This window comes from Heterodontus francisci, chromosome 24 (assembly GCF_036365525.1).
Source record: "Heterodontus francisci isolate sHetFra1 chromosome 24, sHetFra1.hap1, whole genome shotgun sequence".
NCBI classification, from domain to species: Eukaryota; Metazoa; Chordata; class Chondrichthyes; order Heterodontiformes; family Heterodontidae; genus Heterodontus; species Heterodontus francisci.
The window spans coordinates 58,897,301-58,924,900 of record NC_090394.1 but is presented as its reverse complement, the minus strand read 5'-3'; the positions used below and the strand labels follow the sequence as shown (position 1 = coordinate 58,924,900).

At 41.1% G+C, this 27,600-nt stretch overlaps 1 protein-coding gene across 3 annotated transcripts in view; it reads left to right on the top strand.

Moving 5' to 3' along the window:
- The window catches only part of cfap70 (cilia and flagella associated protein 70), a 176,552-nt gene that overhangs the window by 96,582 nt on the left and 52,370 nt on the right, over nucleotides 1-27,600 (top strand). For all 3 annotated transcript variants that reach the window (XM_068056300.1, XM_068056299.1, XM_068056298.1), the window contains 4 exons: nucleotides 3,385-3,510; nucleotides 4,672-4,805; nucleotides 7,959-8,074; nucleotides 10,403-10,573. In XM_068056300.1, the coding sequence (XP_067912401.1) occupies nucleotides 3,385-3,510; nucleotides 4,672-4,805; nucleotides 7,959-8,074; nucleotides 10,403-10,573 (547 nt within the window). The remainder of the gene's footprint in view (nucleotides 1-3,384; nucleotides 3,511-4,671; nucleotides 4,806-7,958; nucleotides 8,075-10,402; nucleotides 10,574-27,600) is intronic.

Genomic DNA, 27,600 nt, shown 5'->3' with positions numbered 1-27,600 from the left:
CTTGCCGCAGGATTCCTAGCCTCTGACCTGCTCTTGTAGCCACGGTATTTATATGGCTACTCCAGTTCAGTTTCTGGTCAATGGTAGCCCCTGTGATGTTGATTGCCCCTAGCATCAGCTACACTTTCACTTGTACCCACTGTCGGAGAATCTGCCGGTCACGGATAGGCCTGACTGACTAGTCAGCGGGCCTGCAACCGATGACTACAACCTTCCCAAAATCTTCGTCCACGAAGAAATGCCAAGAATAATATAAAATCACTCATTAAAATAACTTTCCTATTCTCACATACTCCTTTTATCTCTTTGTAGAATAAACTTTAATTCCATAGTGTTACCTTGTATTTTGAAACCTTAAAATTTTTTACCTAAAGTAGTAATTTCCATTACCACTCCCTTTGGCCCTGCACCACCAACTCTTTTGTCATTTAATCTTTCCTGTCTTCCACCTTATCACAGACCTTCCCTTTTGTTCTTTTTCCGCTCTTCCCCCCTTTCATTTGCTTAAAACCTATTATATTTCTGACTTTTCCTGGGTCTAATGAAAGGTCATCCACCTGAAACGTTAACTCTGTTTCTCTTTCCACAGATACTGCCTGACCTACTGAGTATTTCCAGCAATTTTTTCTGTTTTTATTTCATATTTCCAGCATCCACAGTATTTTGCTTTAGTAATTTCTTTAGCTTACCTGCTCTTTCAGGATCAAGTTAATTTACCATCCAGTTGTCCATGGCATTTATCAACTTTTAATTTGTCCATCCTCTGGTTTATGCATTCATCCTAATGGCTCAAGTTAGTACAAACTACACTGAGGGACTGGATAACTGCAAAAAATTCAGCCAAGGAATGGATGGTTGTTGGCTATAAGGGAATGCTTATGATGGACAGTAGGGGAAGTAAAATCTGCTTCTAAAAACTGTGACTGGCAAACATGGCAGTCGCAAAAATTGTCGGCGAGAAGAAGAGTGCAGTGAAGTGCATAAATATTGCCTTTCAGGATAAAGGTGGGTTGAGAAAAGATTTCTGGTGAGTTGACAACAGCTTCAATGGTGAGAAATAAGCATAGTGGTGCTTTCACATAGCATTTGCTGAGCCCCACAGCACTTAATGGGTTACACAACATAACCTTCATATCGTCACCTACTGCTGCAATACTGCGGAATGTTGCAGCCACTCACCATTTTAATTGTATTATAAATTTGTAAAGTTCTGGTTCTAATTGGATGTCAGTTCAACATATTACTCTATTTGTCAAAGGTCCATGCAAACTTAATCAGACACTATATTAATGGACAGTTAACGAAAGTGTTACGGCCAGGTGAGAAAGGGGTCTAGAGTTCCCTCTCAACCTTCACCTGGTCTTACTGTAACAGGGTTTAATTTTTAAAACACTGTGTTTTTAGCTCTCACTTGGTGAATCCTTGTTCACCATTTTCCAATTATAAGGCAAAGAAACCAGCACAAACAGGTTTTCATAGGTTTAAAGAAAAAAGGTTGAAATTTATTAAACTTAAACTCTAATTTGGTTAATGCCTACAGATACATGAGGCACCCACACTAGCATGCATACAAGATACACACATGCAGATAGACAACAGAGCAGAAAAAATAAAGAGGAAAAGTTTGAGGCAATCTCTGAAGAGGGTTTTTGTTATGGATCTTCGAGCTCACTGTAGAGTCCTTGATTGTAGCTAGATCTTGCTTTTCGTTGGGGCTCAGTATTCTTCTTAAATCTTGTTTGCTGCAGGAGACTTTTCTCTCTTGGGGTTCATGTGTCTTCAGTGGATTTGGAGTTCCGTGAGAAAGAGATGTGAGCAGACAGGAGAGGCTGTGGCGAGCCGGCCAGGTCTTTTCAGTCCAGGAGCAAACAGACACTCTGAGTTCGAACTCTCTGTGGCTAGTTCAAAAACCCTGGAACAGCCAGTTAGTCATGTGACCAGCAGGCCACTGTGGATTGCATCACCCCAGCAGACCCTGGAATGCACTTCCCCAGCCCCTCACTGTCCGGTGATCACCATCCATTGTGGGTTGAATATGTCAGGGAATAGTCCTTTGTCTACTCAAGCACCATCTGTTAGTATGCAAATATTTTTTCCAGCCACGGCTGATCTGTTCAACAAGTCATTTCCTCGCTCCAGCAACAGTTCAAAATCAATGTTCATATGACAAAACCAACGTGCATGACAGAAGTCTATCAGACCAATTCTAATACAAGCCGTAATTAAGCAGTTGACAACGAACTCACACTTGAGACACTTGGCTGGGTTGGGATGCTGTCTCCTATTTTACTGAAGTGACAGATAAGAGCTTTTTCCCCTCTTTGTGGTCACTTTGTTGCCCTATTATGGGCACAATTGTCACTTTTATAGTTTACATGTCATTAAGTTTTAGCTTGTGACCCTTAGGTCACTGAGTTTAACTTGGTTGGTCATCTTATGACCCTTAGATCATTGAACAGATCTCTGAACATGCGGAACCGTCGGGGCCTCATTCTTATTAGTACCTGTTCCACTGTGTAAAATTACCATCCTTTTAGACAGTGACAACTGTCCTTCATTACATATATCTCTGCCGAAGTACCTTCCTGCACAGCTGATAAGTATGTTATTTAAAATGTTAAATTGCTGCAATGTGTATGGTTTGCTTTAGATTTTTATCCTGAGTTTAGGGGCTTCAGAAAGGTAGGTGCAAAAGCACACACTTCTTTCTTAGGCTAACCATCTTTACCCATATTGCTTCACTTTATCCTACCTATAATTTTTTAATATACCCAAAGCCAGAATCATACCCCTCGACCAACGAGCCACTGCGGTACAGTGGTTAGCACCGCAGCCTCACAGCTCCAGGAACCTGGGTTCAATTCTGGGTACTGCCTGTGTGGAGTTTGCAAGTTCTCCCTGTGTCTGCATGGGTTTCCTCCGGGTGCTCCGGTTTCCTCCCACAGCCAAAAGACTTGCAGGTTGATAGGTAAATTGGCCATTATAAATTGCCCCTAGTATAGGTAGGTGGTAGGGGAATATAGGGACAGGTGAGGATGTAGTAGGAATATGGGATTAGTGTAGGATTAGTATAAATGGGTGGTTAATGGTCAGCACAGACTCGGTGGGCCGAAGGGCCTGTTTCAGTGCTGTATCTCTAAATCAAATCAAATCATTATTCTCGCATTGGTCGTTCTATCATAGTTTCAGTAAAAAACAGCAAAAGCAATTTATATTTTCCAATAGTGCACGTAGAGTTCAGAAATCATACAGTTGTTTAATCCTTGGCACTTGTGAGATTGGCAGAAGCTATGATCTTTAAATTCTCAATTTTACCTACATTATGAGTAGAGCTTTGAACATTTTCTATTTCAGATCTAAATTATTGTCCTTTTCTTCACCTAGATGTTGCACGTGGATCCTCCAGATCCTATTCCAGAATCATTTCTTGGCTCTGCGCAGTTAAAACACTTTGCTAAAGAAGCTGAAATGAACAAGGACTTTGAACTAGCAAGTAAATACCACCAAGAGGTGAGAAGTTGTGTAAATAGGCCGATAATCCAGAGAATCTATTGGGCCAGTATTCCTCCTCTCAGTGTTACTTGAGAACAACTTTGCCAGGGCCTCATCCTCAGTGGCCAGTTCTCCTGTTAAGCCAAATTTGCATTCTACAGGCATGCACAGGTGCACATGAGGGCACTATGGGGTGTAGCAAAACAACTAAGAAGATATCCTGGTGCTGCCAGGACCATAAAGGCAGCAGCAAGTATAAAGAGGCAGGTGAAATGGAAAATAACCAGAAGGTCTTTTAATTATAAAGGTAATGGGAGAATAACCTTGCTGTGGACAGCTTCTTAAATCCATTTCTGCCTGCTCAAATCTGTGATTTGTGTGTCAATGGCCTTCACATTTATTTAAAGGTGGTGTCCCCTGTGGATGAGTCTGTGCTGCAGTGCCTTAGCTGTAAGAGCTGTTGCATCCTAGCAAGAGTCTGGCAATCCTCTATAGTCTGCCTTGGAGAGAATTGGTAAAAGGGCAACATGGCAGTGCCAAACAGTAGATGGATTAACAGGAAAAACAAGTATGGATATTAAGAATGATGGGTGACGCAGTATTAAACACTGCCTCCATCACTAAATGCAAACTGATAGTACTGAAGCAACAAGATCTTTTTTATTCATAAAGTCAAAAATAAAGACCTTTCTTCTCAGCATTGGCCTGTCCCCAAGACAGATAGCACGTAAATAGGTACTCTGGAAGCAGTAGCTCCAGGTTTTTAATGGGGGCAGTCTGCCCCTGATCTGCATCCAGTGCTATTAGAGGAAATAAGTGCATAGATACATCTTTTTACCAATTTCAGAAAAGGATCATAAAACAGGCATTAGGCCTCTTATTAGCATATTCAAGGGACTTCATGTCTGTTATAGGATGACACCAGGGATGCCTGTAGAACACGCATCAAAATGGCATTGGATGTGTTTCTGATGCTGGTTGGGCTCAGGAGGTTGGGCTCAGGTGGTTGGCCCCTAAATTGGACCCTTACCCCATTTTTCACTTGGAAAATAGGCACAACAAGGTCCTTTTCCCCTCATTATCTTCAGCAGTGGGATGCTGAAGACATACAACCATATCACATCGGGAATGGGTCACTGACTTACCTCACAGAATTTTAAAAAAAACTTTTCTTTTCAGAGATTAGCACGCGACAGGAACAATGCTGACCACTGGTTTGACTACGGTACTTTCTACCTCCTGTTAAATGACAATGTCAAATCAGAGGAGTGCTTTCACGAGGCTGTTGCTGTAAACCAGGAGCACATATACAGGTCAGAGTCACGTATGTTAAGCATGCCAACTTAATAATAATGTTTTAGGCTGCCTAATTAGTATAGCTACACTAATAAAGCGTAGATTCACTTTTGACTTTGGGCCTTGATTCTGGTTTGGACCGTATATAAGGTGGGTGATAGGTGGAGCAATTGCACCGTCTGTGCACCAATGCCGTTGGAAGGCTCGAACCATTTTGATGGATGGGGCTCATTTCAGTTAGATGCGTGAAGTGACAGTGCAAATCTTGCTGCTCCATCCGACTATTTGGCCCTATGTTCATACAGATGGTGGGTGGTTGCGGGGGTGGGGGATGGGTTGGGGGATCACTCTCCCAAAGATGCTGTGTTTGTCACTCAGACATTCCCAAGCTCTATCACAGAGATCAGCACATTGAGTGCTCTAGGTAGTGAGTTTGAGGGCTCTGCACAGTATGACTCCTTTCTTTATTGAGCGAGGGCAGATGTAAAGGGCGGCACAGTGGCGCAGTGGTTAGCACCGCAGCCTCACAGCTCCAGCGACCCGGGTTCAATTCTGGGTACTGCCTGTGTGGAGTTTGCAAGTTCTCCCTGTGTCTGCGTGGGTTTTTTCCGGGTGCTCCGGTTTTCTCCCACAAGCCAAAAGACTTGTAGGTTGGTAGGTAAATTGGCCATTATAAATTGCCCCTAGTATAGGTAGGTGGTAGGGAAATATAGAGACAGGTGAGGATGTGGGAAAAGTGTAGGATTAGTATATATGGGTGGTTGATGGTCGGCACAGACTCGGTGGGTCGAAGGGCCTGTTTCAGTGCTGTATCTCTAAACTAAACTAAACTAAACTAAATGGGAAGTACAGCTCAGGAAAGGGCTTGCCGGGGCTAAGATCAGATCCTAGTTAAGCTGAACACAGAAATGATGACTTTAGGGGCCCAGCCTTCAAAAGAAAAAGGGTTTCTGTGCACTAACAATTGCTCTAGGCATTGGACTACCTGCATGGGTGCTACCACATGATGTTACAGAGAGTAAGTATGTTCTCTTGAGCACATGGGATCAACATTCTGCAGCCGTGTGGAGTGTGTGATAACTTCAATGGATGCAGCAGCTAGGCATTCCTTGCAGAAGCCAGTGGCACAGTTCTAACCTGTCAAGCTCTGGGCTTCACCATTTTGTCCGTCTTAGACTGACAGGGATCTTAATTGATAGGGTCTTCTTTTGTCTCAAATATCCTATAGTCTGCTCACCTGCAGATCAGTGGGAGTGCTGAGCCCCATAGCAAGGGCAGGTCTAATGGGTATAGAACATGTTGCCCTCTCTCAGGATGACGGCATGACTGCACCCTCCACCCACTCAATTGATACCTGCCCTGATGCCGCAAAGCTAGCTGCGCCAGACTGCCCAGCTAGTGCCGATAAGTTACAGTCTGCAACCAGACTCTCTTAGGCCTAAGCTCCTAGAGGTCACCCACTGCAAGCAACTCAAGAGTTCTTGGCTGAGCCTCCCATGCTACAGCCACTGGGGGAATACTACACAGGAGCACTAAAATGGGAAAGAAAATCACTTAAGTCAGAACTGTAGGCTTATACTGGGTGTTAATTAGTTTGGTGTAATTTGTGTAAGCCATTAAAATCATAAGCCAGTTTGAAATCTTTGAATGCAGAGTGTCCCTGTAGTAGTTGTTGATGCTGCAATGTTAGATGTATATATCAATATTGGTCTTTGGTGGAAGTAGCTTATCAGGATGAGGAGGCTGAGGTTGTTCAGCTGCAGCGCTGTTCAGTGAACTGCTGCTGAAGATGTCTGCAGGCTGCTATTGGTGCCCCTCCTGCCTCTTCACCATCCTTAGTGACATCTGTGTTGTCTTTGTCATCTGATTGAAAATCTTAATCAAGTGATGGCACCATTCGATGTGCCTGTTGCAGAACAAAGTTGTGCAGTATGCGGCAAACCACAGCGATACAGGGCACTCTGGGCTATGTTTGAGGAAGAAACCAGAGCTTTCCAGGCAGTGGAAGCATTATTTAAGCACCCCGTAGTCTGCTTGATGATAACTGGTCAATCCACGGAATGGGTTATAGCGCAGTTTGGCTGGCTAGCTTGGGTTTCTTAGAGGTATTACGAGCCAGTTGTGTAGGTGATAGCCCTTGACACTAAGTAACTTGCCTCTGACTTGCTGTTCAGGGTCAAAAGAGCAGGGGAAGTAGAGGATTGGCACACTATGAAGCCATCATGACTGCTGCCAGAGAAGTGGACAAGTGCACCTTACAGAATGGAAGCTCTTGCGAAGGCAACAGGCTCATTTACAGAAGCTCTCATGACAAAGTGTGTGCAGTCAATGACCCCTGGATGAGGGGTGCCTTCAGCAAACCCTATTTTGTTGTTTCTGGATATCGACAGCAGAAGTGATGAAAGCATTTGCTGAAGGAAATATGGCATCAATCACTTGCTTAATGCAAGCATGAACTGCAGATTGACTGATATTGCTGTTGCATCCTGAAAGATGGTGGAGACGAAATTTTAAGGGCTGTTATTTTTACCACAACAGATAATGTGTTGCTGGTTTTGCTATTAGTTTTGAAGTTTTATTGTTGGAGGCAACATAAGTCTATGGCAGCCTCCTTATGGACTGCTCCTCAGAAACTGGAGGGAGGCGACACTGGGCCAAACACCCTATTTGGAGAGTAAGGATGCCTGTGAAGTCCCCTCCTCACCTGGACTCTGAAGCTCTAGCTTCAGTTGCACGTGGTCCTTCCATCTGTTGCTGCTACTTCTCTTCCTCTAGCCAGAATGAAGTGGCCAAAAAATTCACTTTTTCTGATAAAGCCAGTACCTCCTTGAGCTTCCTCAAGGTTTGCAGAAACTACAGTAAAAAAAAAAAGTGATTCTGCAGCCAAATACTATAGAGAAATGCAGTAAGATGTATACTAAATGCTTCCAGTGATCTAAATGATAGCATGTGAATTACACTGTGTGACAGATGAAACACTGAAGGCATAAAACAATTTCTTGGTGATTCCGCAGTAAGTAGAAGCGAGTGTACACTCACTTGACTTTGTGGTAGTCTTAATTCAAAACATAACAGAATGTGATTCGTGAACTTGATGCTATGTTTGTTTAGACTTTGCAGTGTATATTATGATTTCTGTGTTTGACTGATTCTGGTGATTTTATTTCCAGCCTTATTATGTGTGGTATTCTAGCATGTTTGAATGAGCATTATGAAGGTGCTGATAATTTCTTTGAAAGTGCCAGGAGCTTCGAACCGAATAACGTGTTAGCTTGGACAATCCAGGGTAAGGTTCAATTCACAAAGTAACTGATATGCAAGACTTAGCATAAGAAACCATCAGATTCGTTACATTTCCATCTTTGTCCTTATGATTTCTTATTACAGCTGTGATTTAATTTGTATAGTAAAAAGATTCTTCCTTATGTAATTGCACTATAGTTTACACTGAAGATTGAATTTTAAATAAAAAGGTGTTTGGTGAATTTTCCGCTATATCTCTTGTGCTTTCAATGTATTGTAAGAAAACATTTATATTTACTTATTCATTTTTTTTAATGTGTGCTTCATAAGATAGTTTATGACTAACCAGTCTTTTAGTGTGTAGCACAGAATTGCTGAATCTAGGTACAATTCACACAGTTCTTCAGTTTGTTCATAAAATCTGCAGTTCGATACCACACTTATATATGCACACATTACATACACAAGGGCTGAATTTTGTTGTCCTGCTGCAAGGAGCGGTGGCAGGTGCAGAAAATGGCGGCCAACCCTCACAGGACCCGCGGCAGATAGCCACTTAGCATATTCACAGCAGCCGCTGCCCCATCACGTGGTGGGGACAGCATTGGCCAGCCCTGCAGACAGTTCAACAAAATGCAGAGTTGACTCTTTCTCCCCCCTTTCCTATACAAACAGTGCAGAGTTGACCCCTTCCCCACCTCAATGCCACCAGCTTTCCCTGGACAGGAAAGTGAAGGCACATGAATGCTGCACGTTGCGCTGAAGATTTACATTTAAATTAATGCAGTGATCTAATTAGCATATGGAAAGCAGGGTCCCGTTGCAGAGCAGTGGAGGGTCTGCCACAGATCTTCCCCAATGCCTGGAAGATTGGGCCTGGCAATTCCGACGTCGGGTTCTGTGGCAACCCCTGCCACTCCGATTCTCCAGCCTACCCCCGCCATGGAACCCAACATCAAACTGGGAGCAAAATCCAGCCCACAACTGTACATGTGTGCACAATAGACGTGAATTTCAAAAAAGTGTCCAAATTGGAATGTCAACTAATAGGATTGGTTTGGTTCATTATCTTCAGGTGAACTGCTTCAGATCAATCATGTTTGTGCTTCCTATTTCAAAGAAGTGGGAATATAGGTTTTTGATCTAATTGCTTACCGCTCAAGACATTCTAAAATGTATTAGAAAATGATAATTATGGGAAAGGTTCTAAATCTAAAGTTGGGATTATATTTTAAATTTGGATTTAAGATCTCCCCAACTCAATTGCATACATAAGCATACATACCTTTAATTATGCAAGTAGTATTAACATCCACATGCATAATTACACATTGCCTCATTATTCGCTAACTTTGCCTTTTAGAGGTATGAGTTTAAATTTGAGAGTGTGGATCATGTATGATCTATTTTCTCTTTGTTGGTGACTCAGTTTTGCCTCCCCTTGTAATACTTCAGATGAAATTACCCCTCTGTACCTTCAAATGGGGGATGGGGGGGGGGGGGGGGGGTGACGTTTCCTTCCCAGGACAGAATTTGCTCTATTCGGCAATCAATCCAATATCTCAGTCATGATCTGCCATTACTTAAGTCATTGTGTCCTTAAATTTCAGTGTTACCATGTACTGGTAAAATTCTCAGAGAGCAGGTTTGAGAGAATGCCAGACCTGTTAAAATATACAAAAAACAACCAATGAAAACAGCTAGGTTCACATAGCAGCCTCTTGACAGTTTAGCTAAAAAGTACCAACACTCAATGGGAACAGGTAAATTAGAATGGCAGGTACTGCCTGGTAATACTTGAGCTAGTGACTTATAGTTTAGTTTAGAGATACAGCACTGAAACAGGCCCTTCGGCCCACCGAGTCTGTGCCGACCATCAACCACCCATTTATACTAATCCTACACTAATCCCATATTCCTACCACATCCACACCTGTCCCTATATTTCCCTACCACCTACCTATACTAGGGGCAATTTATAATGGCCAATTTACCTATCAACCTGCAAGTCTTTGGCATGTGGGAGGAAACCGGAGCACCCGGAGGAAACCCACGCAGACACAGGGAGAACTTGCAAACTCCACACAGGCAGTACCCAGAATTGAACCCGAGTCGCTGGAGCTGTGAGGCTGCGGTGCTAACCACTGCGCCACTGTGGCGCCTGTAGCAAGCGTTTAAAAGCAGTTTATTCACAGGAGTATTTTCTTTGAATGAAAGTGGCAGACAGAATCTAAAATTTGCTAAAAGAGGGAAACATCAGAATTTTATTCTGATGGGAGTTTGATCAGATCTAGATACCACCCCCATGTTTTTACTATTTATATCTAACTTAATCGACTTCTAGTTTTTAATGGAATTATTGTGTATTCAGGGCTGTTTTATGAAAGCCAGGATCGTACAATTCTGTCTGAAATGGCCTTTGCAGAGGCAAAAAAGCTTCAAACAGCAGCTGAAACACTGAAAAGGTCTCTGGATGAAGTGATCGTTGACAAGGCGAAGGTAACCGAGGTTCCAGAAGGTGAACCAGAGAACGATAAAAAAGGTGAAAGGACATATCTATTTCACTTTCATGAAATTTATCATATGAGGTTTCTGTGGGCACTACCCTCCTTACAAAGGATGAATATTGTCTGTAATCTTGTACATGGCTGTGGAGGAAGGAAAATGGTACTCTTTCCAAAAAATCATATTTACATCTTCAGATGTAGGCGATATGGGTAAAGCTTCTTGACAGGTGTACATCAACTGGCGAGGTCTACCTTTTGGAATATGAAAATTGAAGTACAGAAAAAAGTGAACTAGGAAATGAACATTTATATTTAGAATTGTAGTGTGTTATATAATTTTATTCTGCAATGTCATATGGTATCAAAGAAAAACACTATCCATGCCTGTCACAGCTTTGCAAGTATGCATGTTTTGGCATCAAGAGAAAAGCAGTTTCCATCATTCTTGCCACATTTTAATCACATCTCAGCAAACACCAATGTGAATGAATACATTTTAGGAAAAAAAACAGTGAAAAGAAAAAAAGAAATTGCATTTATATCGTGCCTTTCACAACCTCAGGAAATCCCAAACACTTCACAGTCAATGAAACACTTTTGAAACATTACCACATTCATAACATTTTAAAATTCATTCATGGGATGTGGGCGACGCTGGCCAGGCCAGCATTTATTGCCCATCCCTAATTGCCCTTGAGAAGGTGGTGGTGAGCTGCCTTCTTGAACTGCTGCAGTCCATTTGGGGTAGGTACAACCACAGTGCTGTTAGGAAGGGAGTTCCAGGATTTTGACCCAGCGACAGTGAAGGAACGGTGATATAGTTCCAAGTCAGGATGGTGTGCGACTTGGAGGGGAACATGCAGGTGGTGGTGTTCCCATATATTTGCTGCCCTTGTCCTTCTAGTTGGTAGAGGTCGCGGGTTTGGAAGGTGCTGTCTAAGGAGCCAACCTGCATACAATAAGATCCCACAAACAGCAATGTGATGACAGAATAATCTGTTGAAGTTGGTTGAGGGATAAATATTGGCCAGGACACTGGGGAGAACTCCCTTACTCAAGTAGATCCTGAACAGTAAAAGTTATAGCAGTGGAGGAACAGAGATCAAGGAATACAGATATACAAGTCTTTAAAAGATGGGCATACAAGTAGAAAAGTCTCTTAAAATTGCACACAGAATGTGTACAAAATGTTGGTGGGGCCAAAGTTGGAATGCTAGGTACTGGCTTGCTCCTGCATTATAGGCTTATAGGAAAGATAGTAGAGACATGGAAATTCTACTGTGAAGATGCACTGGAATAATTTGGGAAGTAAGGTTATTGTTAGGAAGAAAACAGTTGGGATTTTTTTTTACTGAAACAGAGAAGGTTTTAGGGAATTTAATGGAGGTTTCCAAATTATTTTCATTCATTTTATGACATTGTTATGAAGCTAGATTCAGTTTACAAAGAGTTAACTCCCAGAGATAATGAAGCCATTTAAAATGTTAAGGTTCATTCCCAGGATAACACATCAAACAGCCAGTCAGCACATACTTTGAGTTGTTCCCTTTGCATGTCACATTAGTTTTAAATCAATTGGTTAATTAATGATATGGATGGTATTCATCCATTCCACCTTGCACGGGACTTAACTGAATACATATTACCAGAACTGTAAGATTTCACAGCCAGGAGGGTCTCATTCACTGGCTGCTCAGCAAGCCAATCTGTCACCCACAGATGAGGGAGGAGTCAGAGGACAGTTCTTTTTGCAGTGTCTGCCTCTGAAGTGACAGTCTGGTAAAATAAAAGATATAGTTTGATCTAATTTTTAGCCAGTCATGGAAGTTAGGTATTCTGAGGCTAGGTAAGAACATTTACAGAATTTAACAGCAGAAAATCAGGTATTGTTTCATTCAAGGACAGCTAACATGTAAGTGAGCTTAGCTTAGCTTATAATAATGGCAGAGTTAGTTTTTATATGTTACAGGTAGTGTCAGGGAATTGACAGTCTCATAAAATAGACTTAACTTTTCACACTATGAAACAAATTTGTTGGTTTATGATTGGATTTAAAAAGATCACAATGTTGGTCACAGATGGTACCCCTGTAAACATTGTGTAACTTGACATTTCAAAGAACTTTCAATCAGACAGTGTCCTGTGGGATTGGCTGTCAAATGTATAAGCAGGATTGTGAGGTGGCTGCATTTGCATCAACAGAATGTGTTTATTTGTGGTATACACGGAGTCTAGTCAGTAGTAGAAACTCCCAGAAACCCATGTTAGGACGAATGCTTTTCCAAATCTTTATCAATGATTTGGATGAAGGCAAAATGAGTACAGTTCTTAAATTTTACCCAAAGGTATGTTTAGTATTTCGCACTTTAGTCAAAAAAGATGTATTAACTGTGGGCTGATTTAACTACATTAGAGGCTCCTTAGACAGCACCTTCTAAACCTGCGACCTCTACCAACTAGAAGGACAAAGGCAGCAAATGCATGGGACCACCACCACCAGCAAGTTCCCCTCCAAGTCACACACCACCCTGACTTGGAACTATATGACTGTTCCTTCACTGTCGCTGGGTCAAAATCCTGGAACTCCCTTCCTCACAGCACAGGGTGTACCTACCCCACATGGACTGCAGCGGTTCAGGAAGACAGCTCACCACCACCTTAAGGGCAATTAGGGATGGGCAATGAATGCTAGCCTGGCCAGCAACACCCATATCCCATGAATTAATTTTAAAAATGGTTAAAATCAGGTTTAATTTGGATTGGCTTACCTAACTGATTCTGCACTGAAGTTTGTCTCAAGATTGGAAAAGGGACCTTATTAGTATTAGTGGTGGCCTTTGAGTTCCTTTCATAGTTTCACTTTATCATGATATAGCAAAGTAGATTGGAATTTCTTCACTACACTGCTTCTATCGTAGCTGTTAGAGAAATTTACAAGCCTGTTTGTGAATACACTGAGACTAGGATGCTTTGGTGGAGACTGTTTATTGCTTGCCACAGCTAACTATTGCACTCCTAACAATCTCCAGCCAGTGCTGACTGGCTCTTATATACATCAGAGTACAATTAACTAATCAACACCCAACACCTGTTCACCCAATTACCTTCAGCTACTAGGTATTTAACAAATCAACAGAACTTAGACACTAACAGATTTGCCTCCTTTCTTTAAATTAAATACACATTGTTATGACTGAGTTGGGAGGAGTGCACTGTCTTTTCTAGTTCCACTTCTCCACAGGTCACAACATAAATGTTTACCCAGTTACTGATACAGTCAGACTCTACTCTTTATCCCAGAATAAAATACACCAACCAGGTTTCTTTAAGCAAGAATCAGTTTATTAGAAAACAAGACATACCAGTAACAAAGCAAAGCATTAACAGATTGAAATATGAAAGTTCCCTTTTACTTTAGCTCCTCCCGCCAGTTAACCAGAAAAAAGATTCTCTTTAGAGCTCTGTTACAAAAAAGGCAAAAAATACTTCGGCCAAATACTTGCTAATTCTTGAAGAAATAAGAGATATAGAAAAATGTCAGATGTCGTTTTTGGTTTGGTGTCCCAAATAGGCATAGATGGCTGTCACTGGGATCTTTCTCTGGAGCAATTCATTCAGGCGGCATTAAAGATTTATCCAACAGGTTTTTCCAGTGTCTCAGGAGAAATGCGGCAGCAGGAGTTTCAAGCAGGCCTTTCAGGACGAATCTAGCATCAATTCCTCTATTTCTTATACTCGAAGAGCTTCTCAAAGTGATTAAAAAGCCTGCCAGTTTTCCAAAAAGATGGAACAGGTTGAGCTGGGGTTTTGTCCTTCAGGTTGATTTTTTAAAAACTCCAACCAACTGTCCAAAACCAAAGCAATCTCGAGTCAAGCTGCCTGACCCCTATAAATCTTGACCTGTCACTTCCCTGTAAACATCTCCCCCAAGTCAAAAAATCCTGCTGGGTAATTATCTGAAGACAGGTGACTTCCAGTAAGGGTTGTTTACAAAACAAGACCTCCCAGTACTTTCAATGACCCCAGTGAAAAAAAAATCCATGGAATCCTTTTCAGTTTTCCCAAATAAAACACGTCCTCAAAATTTAACAAAATGTAGGTACTTTTGTAACATATAAACTAAAAAGAGACAAAATGATACATTCTTCCTACCTTACATTATTATACCAACCTTCAACAGTACCAGCAATTAACATACTATGTATATTCCCTCACTTCGAGAATTATAAAAGCGATCTTAAAAATTTCCATGGTTATCAACCCATACCACAAGATGGCCCTCTTTTCAGACATCCAGCAATTTCTTTGAACAAGCACTTCTTGTAAAACAACCTGACAACTCGCTTCGACACATTTTATTTTGGAAATTTCGTTTCATTTCAACATTTCTTTTATACTCGAGATCAATTCTCAACCTCATGACACTTTTTGTTGAATTGACATTGTCCCAGAGAGAATGGTTATCTGTACAGCATTCTATATGAATTTTTCTCCGATTGCCCCTTAAAGTTCCTTTAAAATACTTCATAAATACGTACCCATATCTGTTGCTTCTACCAGTGCATGTGTCTCAGCAGCTAAGATGCTTTTAACTATCCTCTATTTTCTTAGATTCCCAGGCTAATGGACAACATTTATCTTTTTCTTCCTACCAAAAACATAATGAACCCGACTGTGTTTGAGAAACCATCAGGAAGATTAGAGTGTGAGGTGTCACTAAAAATTATGAATTTCATTTCTTCTGGGTCACCCAAGGCTGGAAACTTGAGTGTACATTTGTCTAAACTCAGTTTCTTCAATGTCTTATTTGCTTTCAGCACTTCAACAGTAGCATGTGTCAGCATGGTGCTCAATTCTAATATATCATAGCACGCATCCAGTCTAGTTTGTGCGGACAACCAGTTTAATTGCCCAATTAAGCTCCTTAACTGGTCCACTCTTCCTTGGTTGCAGCATCTTCCTTTTGTGGGGATCAGGCCCGATTTATCAGGATCCTATTAATATTCTCTAGGTAAGACTGTTGATTTAGGGTTACTCCCAACTTAGTCTGCCTCAGGTCTAACCCTATATATTTAAAAGCTCCAGAAGCCAGACTTCCAATTTTAAAATTCCTTTATAACTTAATCTACCACAAATTTCTCAAATGCTGTCGATCCTCCCCACAGAAATTAGTCTACGTGCACAAAGAAAATGCCTGCTAGTTTTTCTTCATAGTTCCAATAAAACATTGCTGGATCTGCTTTTAGCTGAATACAACCAGCTTTTAGGAGGATGGACCCAACTGAAAAATACCACACCCAGGATGAATCATTTAGCCCATAAACACTTGTTTAGCTTACAAAATTTCCCCTCTGTCTCCAGCTTCTTTTGGTGGCTTTAAAAATACTTCTTCTCCCCTTGCAAAATGCTACTTTGATATCAATAGACTTACATTCCCATGAATGTTGCTAAAAGGGCTAGGAAAATCCTCAAACTTACTTTTCCTGCTGTTGGGGAGTCTACTCTCGCTTCTTGGTCACCTGGTCATTCGTCAAATCCCCGAGCTACAAATCCGGCCTGAGCTTTATACATATCATCGGGAAGTACTTTCTCTGTATATATCCATCTATGGGACAATGCTGGTTGTCCTCTATCTGGCACTGCCATGTATACGCCAAACTCTCTCCAACGGTTAAGCTCTTTGTTTGGCATCTTTACCAATTTACCATATAACTTGTTAGTAGCAACTAGAACTCATCTATCATAAGGGCTCCTACTTCTTGTGGCGCAGCTTGCCTACTCTTTGGTCCTCACTCTTGTTAAACTATGTCCCCCTACTAGATTTACTATACCTTTCTGGGCTGCTACTACTCGACCAGTCCTTCCTCTCACAAGTTTGTGACCTTTTCCTTGGACTATGATCATCATCAGGCCCACTGTCTGAACTTATATGAAGTCTTTTGGCCTTCCACAGTTTAACCTCCTTCTGCCAATCAATCGATTGGATATTCTGTCCCTTGATGTGCATATTTAGCCAATGTTTGTTTTTTCCTGTAGCCTTTCCTGCCCTTCCTATAATGGTGGCTTCCCTCCATTCACTGTCCCCTTCTGGCATACAAACCATTCCAGTCCCTGCATTTGGTAGTTGACCTTTGGGATAAATGGCCTTTTCACTTCAGGCAATTAGCCTGCTATGTGCCACAATCTGTTACTCGCAAAGGTCTGACTTGTGTATGCGAAGTACATGGTGCATCATGAGTTTACATCATTTGTTCAGATTCTGTCAGTGTATAATCAGTGCCAATAAGCTGCGAAGAATGTACTCTAATGATTTGGTTGCCAGGTTGCAAAATTACCATTTTGCCATCAGTGCCTGTAAACTTTTCCTGGGCCTCTCCATTCTTTCTGCCCTTCTCTTTTGTAATATACCATGTCCCCGGTATAAAAAAAAACTTTGATGGCCTGATACGATACCTCAAAACTCTCCTGATTTTTTTTCTAAAACCTCCACCTTAATAAAAGCTTTTCTCCCTGCATGCATGGCATTCAAATGTTCTGCAAAAATGGAACTAATTGTAGTCCCCCCCCCCTAAAGCCAGAATATGATCCTACATTACTAAAGGCACAAATTCCTTCAAGGCACAAAACCCCAAAAGTAAATGCAGTCAACTGTGGCTAACAAAGGAAGTTAAGGATTGTATAAGATGAAAAGAAAAGGCCTATAAAGTTGCCAGAAATAGTAAACTTGAGATTGGGAGGATTTTAGAATATAGCAAAAGAGGGCCAAGAAACCAAAAGGGAGAATAGAATATGAATGTAAACAAGCAAAAAATATAAAAGTGGACTGGAAAAGCTTCTATGGGTACGTAAAAAGGAAACGTTTGGCTAAGACAAATGTGGGTCCATTACAGGCAGAGTCAAGAGAATTTATAATGGGGAATAGAGAAATGGCAGAGAAGCTACATGATTACTTAGTGCCAATCTTCACTGAGGAAGATACAAGAAATCTCCCAGAATTAGGAGATCCGGGGGGGTGGGGGGGGGGGGGGGGAAAAATGAGGAATTACATGAAATTAGTATTAAGAAGGTTGTATTGGAGAAATTAATGAGGTTGAAGGTTGATAAGTCCCCAGACCTGATATTCTACATCCCACAGTGTGGAAAGAGGTAGCGATGGACACAGCGGATGCATTGGTGATCATCTTCCAAAATTCTATAGATTCTGGAATGGTTCCTGCAGATTGGAAGGTAGCAAATGTCACCCCACTATATGAAGTGAGGGTGAGAAAACAGGGAACTACAGACCTGTTAGTCTTACATCAGTAGTAGGGAAAATATTAGAATCTATTCTAAAGGATGTGATAAATGGATACTTGAATAATAATGATCTGATTGGGCATAGTCAACATGGATTTATGAATGGGAAATCTTGTTGATGAATCTGTTGGAGTTTTTTTGAGGATGTTACTAACAGAATTGATAAAGGGAAGTTAGTGGATGTTTTTTTTTTAAAAAAACTTTGTTTCATGGGATGTGGGCATCACTGGCCAGGCCAGCATTTATTGCCCATCTCTAATTGTCCATGAGAAGATGCTGGTGAAAAAAAAAACACTAAGTCCACTGACTCCCCTTTATCAATTCTGTTAGTAACATCTTCAAAAAACTCCAACAGTGTACTTTGATTTGCAGAAGGCTTTTGATAAAGTCCCCCCACAGGAAGTTGGTTAGCAAAATTAAAGCATATGGGACAGGAGGTAATAAACTGACATAGATTAAGGATTGGTTAACAGGCAGAAGGAATAAAATGGGTCATTCTCACATTGGCAGGCTGTGACTAGAGGGGTACCGCAAGAATCAGTCTTGGGCCTCAGCTCATGGCAGATGGAATACAAGGTGGAACAATGTGAGGTTATTCATTTTGGTAGGAAGAACAGATGTGCAGAGTATTTCTTAAATGGCAAGAGATTAGAAAGTGTAGATGTATAAAGAGACCCAGGTGTCCTCGTCAATAAGTCACTGAAAGCTGGCATACAGGTGCAGCAAGCAATTAGGAAGGCTAATGGTATGTTAGCCTTTATCGCAAGAGGATTGGAGTACAGTCTTGAAGTCTTGCTTCAATTGTATAGAAGCTTCGTCAGATTGCATCTGGAGTACAGTGCGTGGTTTTGGTCCCCTTAGGAAGGATATTACCACCATAGAGGGAGTGCAACAAAGGTTCACTAGACTTGTTCCCAGGATGGCGGGACTGTCCTATGAAGAGATTGGGAAAATGGGCCTGTATTCTGTTGAGTTTTGACGAGAGGTGATCTCATTGAAATCTACAAAATACTTAAAGGGATAGACAGGGTAGATGCAGGTAAGATGTTTCCCCTGATTGAGGTGTCTAGAACCAGGGGACAATTTCAAAATAAGAGGGAAGCCACTTAGGACAGAGATAAGGAGACATTTCTTTACTCAGAAGGTTGTAAATTTTTGGAATTCTCTACCCCAGAGGGCTGCGGAAGCTCAGCCATTGTGTATGTTTAAAGTAGAGATTGACAGATTTCATAATACCAATGACAAAGGGATATGGGGATAGTGTGGGAAAAAGGCATCGAAGTGAACAATCAGCCATCATATTGAATGGCAGGGCAGGCTTGATGGGTTGAAAGGCCAACTCCTGTTCTTATGTTCAAGGTATTTTCTGGTTCCTGCCATAAGCTAATTGATAGGGGCTACAATCCCTAACCATTTGATACATGTTTTTTGCATGTACTGCCCACACCAGAGTAGTCATCAATTTACAGTTTGGTTGGTTAGCTAAAATTCTTGAGCATTGTCAATCATGGCATGATTTCTCACAAATCCCATTACTAAAAAAAGGACTTCTGTTGCCATGTGCATTGCTACAATATTGATTCTCACACATACTCATCATTGGAAAATTCTCCTCCATTGAGTGTGTTAGAAATCTAACTAGTGCTCCCAGGCCCATTCCTATAAATCTTTCAATTACTTGTCTAGTATTACTTTTTTTGTCTTTACTATAAATTACTGTTGACAGACTGAATGTAGTTGTATGTCTACAAAGTATTGAAGAAAAATGTTTGTCTTTATCCCATACATTCAAGTTCATGGCTGTGATTTCATTAAAGTCCCTTGCTAATGGGAGCATCACTACAGGTCACAATGGCATCCTCCTGTATTTTTTTTTATAAATAGATCACATTTTTCACTGATATCTCCAATAATTTTAGTATAGTCATTATCTATTACCCCTGTAGATTTTAACAGAACCTTCAATCTATGACAAGATGGATGTGCAAACTGTCAATTTAGTTTTGAAATAATCTGCCTTTCCACCTTTAAATCGCTACCCCAGATGCCATTAATACCACTAACATGCTGCTTAGAGGGGTTAGGTCTGATTAAAGGTATACAATAATGTTCCAACTGTGTAAACTGCAAATCTATAGATTTGCAAAAGACAATTGTTTCACATTTTATATCCAATTTCATCTGCGCCTTCTTCATAGTCAGCTTACTTAACAGCAAAGATATTTCACTGGATACTAACTCAGTACTAATAAAGCCATTTACTCCTGCTATTTTACACAGAATTACCACTCTGATCTCAATGCATTGTCATCCCCAAACTTGAAACGGGTAGAATGGTCATAGTCTTTGACCTTACTTCATTCTTCCATACTTAAAGAATCCATGTAAAACTAACTAGTCCAGTCCACATACCGTGGACATACACCCATGATCTAGCACTGCGCAATTGAACAAATCTGCAACTAGGACAGTCATTACTGGACTAAAGCTTCTCATGACCAATACAATTCCTTCTGATGGAAGAGTATCACCATCCTAACTTTCCACATCATGCATCATCTCAAAAACCCTGCAATTCCTTTTTGGACAATTCAAAGCATAATGATACTTGGAGTCACACTTGAAACACCTGTTTATCACCCCTTGGTTATTCCTCATGTTCATCCTTCAGCCATAACTGCAGAATTCCTGCCATCTGTTATAGCTGCCAAAAAGATCCATATCTTCAGTCTTTGTGTATCTTTCATACTGATGTCTAGGCCCCACATTGGAACAACCACAAAATGCTACTAGCATTGTATCCTCAATCTTGAGTGTCACCGCTGAAGAATCCATCTATGCCATGAAAACAGCCAGAAAGGAGTGTTTTCCCAATACTTTTAAGGCTTCAGACATCTGATGAAAAGGCCTCTCTCTTTCCTTGAATATAACTGTTTAAAACTAAGCCTAACCATGTTATCTGAGCACAATACAACAATTTGAAGGCAAGTACTGATTTAGGAATTTTCAAGTAGAATTGCTGCAATTTTGCATATAGTCAGTTAAACTCTGAAATATTCTATGGAAGAACTGTCCATTTTTCTAAATTTATCAAAGTCCAATCACATCTCATAGGCATTCAATAAGTCATCTTTCATTTAAAATTTATGGATAAATTTTAAGAGATTGTCCAAATGATAAGCCTTTAGCTGCAAGAACACTTCACACCTGATTTTGCTTCTGGCAGGAAGTAAAAATGTAAGGGTTTCCTTGCTTTCTCTTTGAAAAGGACATAACCCCTATCCATAGATCAACTTCATTCTTCCATTGATCACAAGGTTCAGCTTCACAAAATCACAGTGGAAAATCATATCCCAACATCTTACACCTGGGTTTCAGGCCTCCTTCCTTGAGGAGAAACTTCAATTACAGTCTTCTCAAAAAAATTAACTCCATTTCTATCTCCTGTCTGAAAATAAATCATTGTCTCCAATCTTCACTTTTAGGCAGCCACCCTTTGCTACCAATATCAGAGAAACTTCCAAGCTTGTTTGTGAAGACAACACCGAGTCTAGGATGCTTTGATGGAGACTCTTTATTACTTACCACAGAGTTTACTACTCCTAACAATCTCCAGTCAATCCTGGCTGACTCTTTATATATACATCTGAGTACAATTAACTAATCAACACCCAACACCTGTTCACCCTATTACCTTCAACTACTAGGTATTTAACATCCATCAACACAACTTATTGGACACCAATATTCGCCTGGATTATGCAGTTTAAGTTACTCAAAAAATATCCTTTAAAATGGTGATAATCTGTAGTCCGATCACTTGATGTATAGATTCATGCCAGATTCAACCACAAGTTAAGGGGTGGGTTTGGGGGGGGTTTCTTTCTTCTGTTAGGACCAGGTGAGAAAGAGGGCTAGGGTTCCCTTTCAGTCTTCACGTGGTCTTACTGTAACAGGGCTTAATTTTAAACACACCATGTTTTTAGCTCCCCCTTGGTAAATCCTTGTTCACCGCTTTCCAATTATAAGGCAAAGAAATCAGCAGAAACAGGCTTTCTTAGGTTTAAAGAAGAAAAGTTGAAATTTATTAAACTTAAACTCAAATTCGGTTAACGCCTACGGATACACGACGCGCCCACGCTAGCATGCATACGCGCTGCACACATACAGTTAGAGACAGAACAGAGCAGAAGAAATAAAGTGGAAAAGTTTGAGGCAGTATCTGAAGAGTTGTTGTTACGGTTCTTCGATCTCACTGTAGAGCCCTTGATTGTAGGTAGATCTTGCTTTTCGTTGGGCCCAGTATTCTTTTTAAACCTTGTTCGCTGTAGGAGACTTTTCTCTCTTGGGGTTCATGTGTCTTCAGTGGATTCAGAGGCTTGTGAGAAAGAGATGGGAGCAGGCAGACAGGAGAGAGATCTTCTCAGTCCAGGAGCAAACAGCTTGCTGCCCAAACTGTTTGTACAAATTCAAAAAACTCTGGTTGTCCAACAGGTTAGTCATGTGACTAGCTGGTGTGACCATGTCCGTTTGTGTATTAGGCCATCTTGGCAGTCAACCTGGAATGCGAGCTCCCCCACCTTCAACGTCTGGTGATCAAAGGTCCATTGTGGGTTGAATGTCAGGGAATGGTTGCTTTGTCCTTCAAAACACTGTCTGTTAATATGCAAATGTCTTTTCCAGCCACGGCTGATCTATTTAACAAGTCCTTTCTTAACTCCAGTAACAGTTTAAAATCAATGTTCATGACAAAATTAATGTGCCTCATTCTTGGCAGGTGGGGGCCGAGCATGACACTTCTCTTGTAATGACTGCAGCTTGAGTTAGATTCAATCCTGTGGAGCACAGTTTCACAGCTCATTCCAACAGTCTGCCATTTCTGCCTCTCTGTCTCATAATCTCACCTGATCAGGCTGTCAGACTAAGACATGTCCTCACTTTTGGATCACTGAACACCTGCATCACTTCAATTACTTTCTCAGGTAGTAACTTACTGATGCCATATAAATTACAACTAGTGATGTAGTGGTTCTGGTACATAAAAACAGATCCTCCATCCTTTAACTTATCATGTTCGATCACCTGGAAATCCTTGATGGCATAAGTCAAGTAGTTGCAGGCACATCTCTACATCCTTGATGAGTTTCCACTTCTTCCTCATATGACTTATGTTCCCAGCTTGACCACACTTCCCTTCTAACTGCTGAATCTTCAACTGTATTCCCTGTACATCATGCTCTGATTTTAATTTTGCCTGTCTGATCTGATCAGTCAGGCTATCCTTCTGCTCCCTACTTTTTTCCATTGCTTACATTCCCCCTTTTTAATATCTTGGTAAGACCCACCTTTTCACCCAACTTACCTAGATGCTGCCTTAACTCATGTTTGAGATCAGAATATATTTCTGTTACCTTTGCTTGTAGCCAGACAATCTCCTTTTGTAACCCCTCCCTTGCAGAACTTCTTCAGTAAATTAGATCGTTTATTTGTACCTTATATTTCTTATCTTTGTCCTTAGTTATCCTTGTAATTATCAAGAAGCCTATTTAGCTTGTTTTTTAAAAAAAATTAAATGAAACCCTTATCCATACATGTATTCAGAAAGACTTGCATCATCCATCTCTGGTAACAACCCAGTCAATAAAGTACTGAGTTATGATACTGTCTTAATTAGTCCTTTCCTTTATATGAATTTAGCCTTCACCACAGTATTTCTGTTAGTCCACCCTCATGTTCATCAGACATTGTAACAAAGATACCTTTCATTTTCATGAGGTTCTCTTGAACTTCCCCTAATTTTACATCCTTAAGTACCTGGTATTTATTATTTTACCCAGTGAATCAGCAAGATTCTTTTGGATTTCCTCTAACTTTACATACTAAAAAGCTGGTTCCTATTATTTTTATTCTTTTTCTTTTTTATTCATTTAACTAGTAGTAACTCACTCCTTGCAATCAGCTAACAATCTATCAAATTCTTATGGACGTGCAAACTTCCTGTCAAATGTTTCTGTTATAACTCCTGTGTCCACATTTGTAATAGAAGCTTCCTAGGCAAACCTGTCATGCTGTAATTATATCCTCTGCCAGTGGTCTAGGACCACCACTGGCAGGAAGGTGTAATTCTGCATGAAATGTTTACATAGGCAGTTTCCATTATAAATGTGGCCACAGAAATTATAATGAAAGTATAAAAATAAGCACAGCATGAATGAGTTTAAAATAGGGACTCAGTTACATCAGTGTACCCTGATTCAATCATTCCCTGCCCTTTAATCCTGCTTTACTTGAAGCCTAAACTTAGTCTTGACTCTTCAGAACTGATTTTTACTGCCTTTGCCTGGTGTTAACAGGGCAGCAGTGGCCTCAAAATAACACTGGCGATGAGCCTGCTTCCATTTTGAAAGGTGTCTGCCACTCGGTGTCCAAAATGCCTGCTTATTACAGATAGGCCTCTTTAATATAGAAATCGGGGTCATAGAGTCATTTTACGGCACAGAGGGAGGACATTAGGCCCATTGAGTCCATGCTGGTTCTTCACGGATAAATCCAGTCAGTCCCGCTCCCCCTCTTGATCCGCATACCTCTGCAAGTTTATTTCCTTCAAGTGGACATCCAGTTTCCTTTTGAAATCATTGTTTCCACTTGCAGCGTGTTCTGGATCATTACCACTTGCTGCATAAAAACGTTCTTCCTCATATTCACCCTGTATCTCTTGCCCAAAACCTTCAGTTTGTGCCCCATAGTCCTTGCACCATTAGTTAATGGGAACAGTTTTTCCTTGTCTAACTTTTCTATACCTGTCATAATCTTGTACATCTCCATTAAATCTCCCCTCAATCTCCTTTGCTCCAAGGAGAACAATTCCAGTTTTTCCAACCTAACCTTGTAACTAAAATCCCCCATCCATGAAACCATTCTGGTAAACCTCCTCTGCACCCTCTCAAGAACCCTCACATCCTTCCTAAAGTGTGGTGACCAGAACTGGATGCAATACTCCATTTGGGGTCTAACCGGAGCTTTATAAAGGTACAAGATAATTTGCCTGCTTTTGTACTCAATGCCTCTATTTATGAAGCCCAAGATCCCATATGCTTTGCTAACCACTCTCTCAATATGTTCTGCCACTTTCAAAGATTAATGTGCATGAACCCCCAGGTCCTCTGTTCCTGCACTCTTTAGAACTGTGCCATTAAGTATATATTGAGTCTCCCTTTTTCTTCTGCAAAAATTCATCACCTCAGACTTGTCAGTATTAAATTCCATCTGCCACCTGTCTGCCCATTCTGCTAGCTTATCTATGTCCTGTTGCAGGCAGTTCATATCATTCTCACTGTTTGCCACACTTCCAAGTTTGGTGTCATTGGCAAATTTTGAAATTCTACTCTGGATTCCAAGATCCAAGTCATTTATATATAGCAAAAAAGCAGTGGTCCTAGCACTGACCCTTGGGGAACACCACTGTCTACCATCATACAGTCTGAAAAACAACCATTTACTACAACTTGCTGTTTTCTGTCCTTAAGCCAATTTTTTTTTACCTATTTGGACACTGACCCTCTTTTTCCATGAACCTCAATTTTGTTAATGAGCCTTTATGGGATACTTTATAAAATGCTGTCTTAAAATCCATATCGACAACATCCACCGCATTCCCGTCATCAACCTTCTCTGTTACTTCATCAAAAAATTCTATTATTAAAAAATTATTTCATGGGATGTGGGTATTGCTGGCTAGGTCAGCATTTATTGTCCAGCCCTAATTGCCCTTGAGAAGGTGGTGGTGAGCTGCTTTCTTGAACCTCTACAGTCCATGTGGGGTAGGTACACCCACAGTGGTGTTAGGAAGGGAGTTCCAAGATTTTGACCCTGCGACAGTGAAGGAATTGCGATATAGTTCCAAGTCAGGATTGTGTGTGGCTTGGAGGGTAACTTGCAGGTGGTGGTGTTCCCAAGCATCTGTTGAACTTTCCTTCTAGGTGGTAGAGGTCACGGTTTGGAAGGTGCTGTCTAAGGAGCATTGGTGTGTTGCTGCAGTGCATCTTGTAGATGGTACATACTGCTGCCACTTTGCGTCTGTGGTGGAGGGAGTGAATGTTTGTGAATGGGATGCCAATCAAGCGGGCTGCTTTGTCCTGGATGGCATCGAGCTTCTTGAGTGTTGTTGGAGCTGCACCCATCCAGACAAGTGGAGAGTATTTCATCACACTCCTGACTTGTGCTTTGTAGATGGTGGACAGGCTTTGGGGAGTCGGGAGGTGAGTTACTCGCCGCAGGATTCCTAGCCTCTGACCTGCTCTTGTAGCCACGGTATTTATATGGCTACTCCAGTTCAGCTTCTGTTCAATGGTAACCCTCAGGATGTGGATAGTGGGGGGGATTCAGCGATCGTAATGCCATTGAATGTCAAGGGGAGATGGTTAGATTCTCTCTTGTTGGAGATGGTCATTGCCTGGCACTTATGTGGCACGAATGTTACTTGCCACTTTTCAGCCCAAGCCTAGGTATTGTCTACACGGACTGCTTCAGTATCTGAGGAGTCACGAATTGTGTGGATTTGTGCAATCATCAGCGAACATCCCCATTTCTGACCTTATAATTGAAGGAAGGTCATTGATGAAACAGCTGAAGATGGTTGGGCCTAGGACAATACCCTGAAGAATTCCTGCACTGATGTCCTGGAGCTGAGATGATTTACCTCCAACAACCACAACCATCTTCCTTTGCGCTAGCTAGTATTGACTAGATTCGTTAAGCATGATCTCCCTTTTACAAATCCGTGCTGGCTCTCCTTGATTAACTTAAACCTCTCCAAGTGTATGTTGATTGTTTTGTGATTATTGTTTCTGAAAACGTAATCACAAATGATAAACTGTAGTAGCTCGGACTGTTCTTACACACTTTCTTGAATAAGGGTGCCACATTTGCCACTCTTCAATTCTCTGGCACCTTCCCTGTGCCCAGGGAAGATTGGAAGATTATGGCAAGCTATCTCCATTCCAACTTCCTTTAGCAACCTGGATTGCAAACCATCCGAACCAGGTGACTTATCTAACCTAAGCAAAGCCAGCCTTTTCAGTACCTTTCCCTCTCTCAATTTTTTATCCTATCCATTGTCTGTACTCTCTTTGCTTCTACTGATATTTTATCAGATTCTTCTTCCTTAGTATATTAGCCCTGCCCTGTGCCTCTAAGCATATATTACCCTCTTTGTCTCTAATAGGCCCCACTCCACCTCTTACTACCTGCTTACTATTTATATGCTGATAGAAGATTTTTGGGTTCCCTTTTATGTTGCCTGGCATTTTATTCTCTTATTCTCTCTTTGCCAGTTTTATTTTCCTCTTCATCTCCCCTCTCAACTTATTGTATATGGCCTGGTTCTCACTTGAAGAATTCACCTGACATGCATTGTACATCCAATTTTTTTGTTCCATCATAATCTCTATCTCACTTATTATCCAAGGAGCCCTGCTTTTGGTTCCCTTACCTTTCGCCCTTGTTGGAATGTGCCTAGCCTGTACCTGAAGCATCTCTTCCTTAAAGATAATCCATTGTTCTGATTATAGCATTTCCTGTCAGTCTTTGGTTCCATTTTACCCTGGCTAGATCCCTTCTCATCATGTTGAAATTTGTCCTTTTCCAAACTAGATGTTCTATCTTATTTCATTTCCTGTTTTTCTGCATTACTAATCTAAACCTTATGGTATGATGATCACTCTTACCCAAGTGCTCCCCAACAGACACTTGGTCCACTTGGCCCACC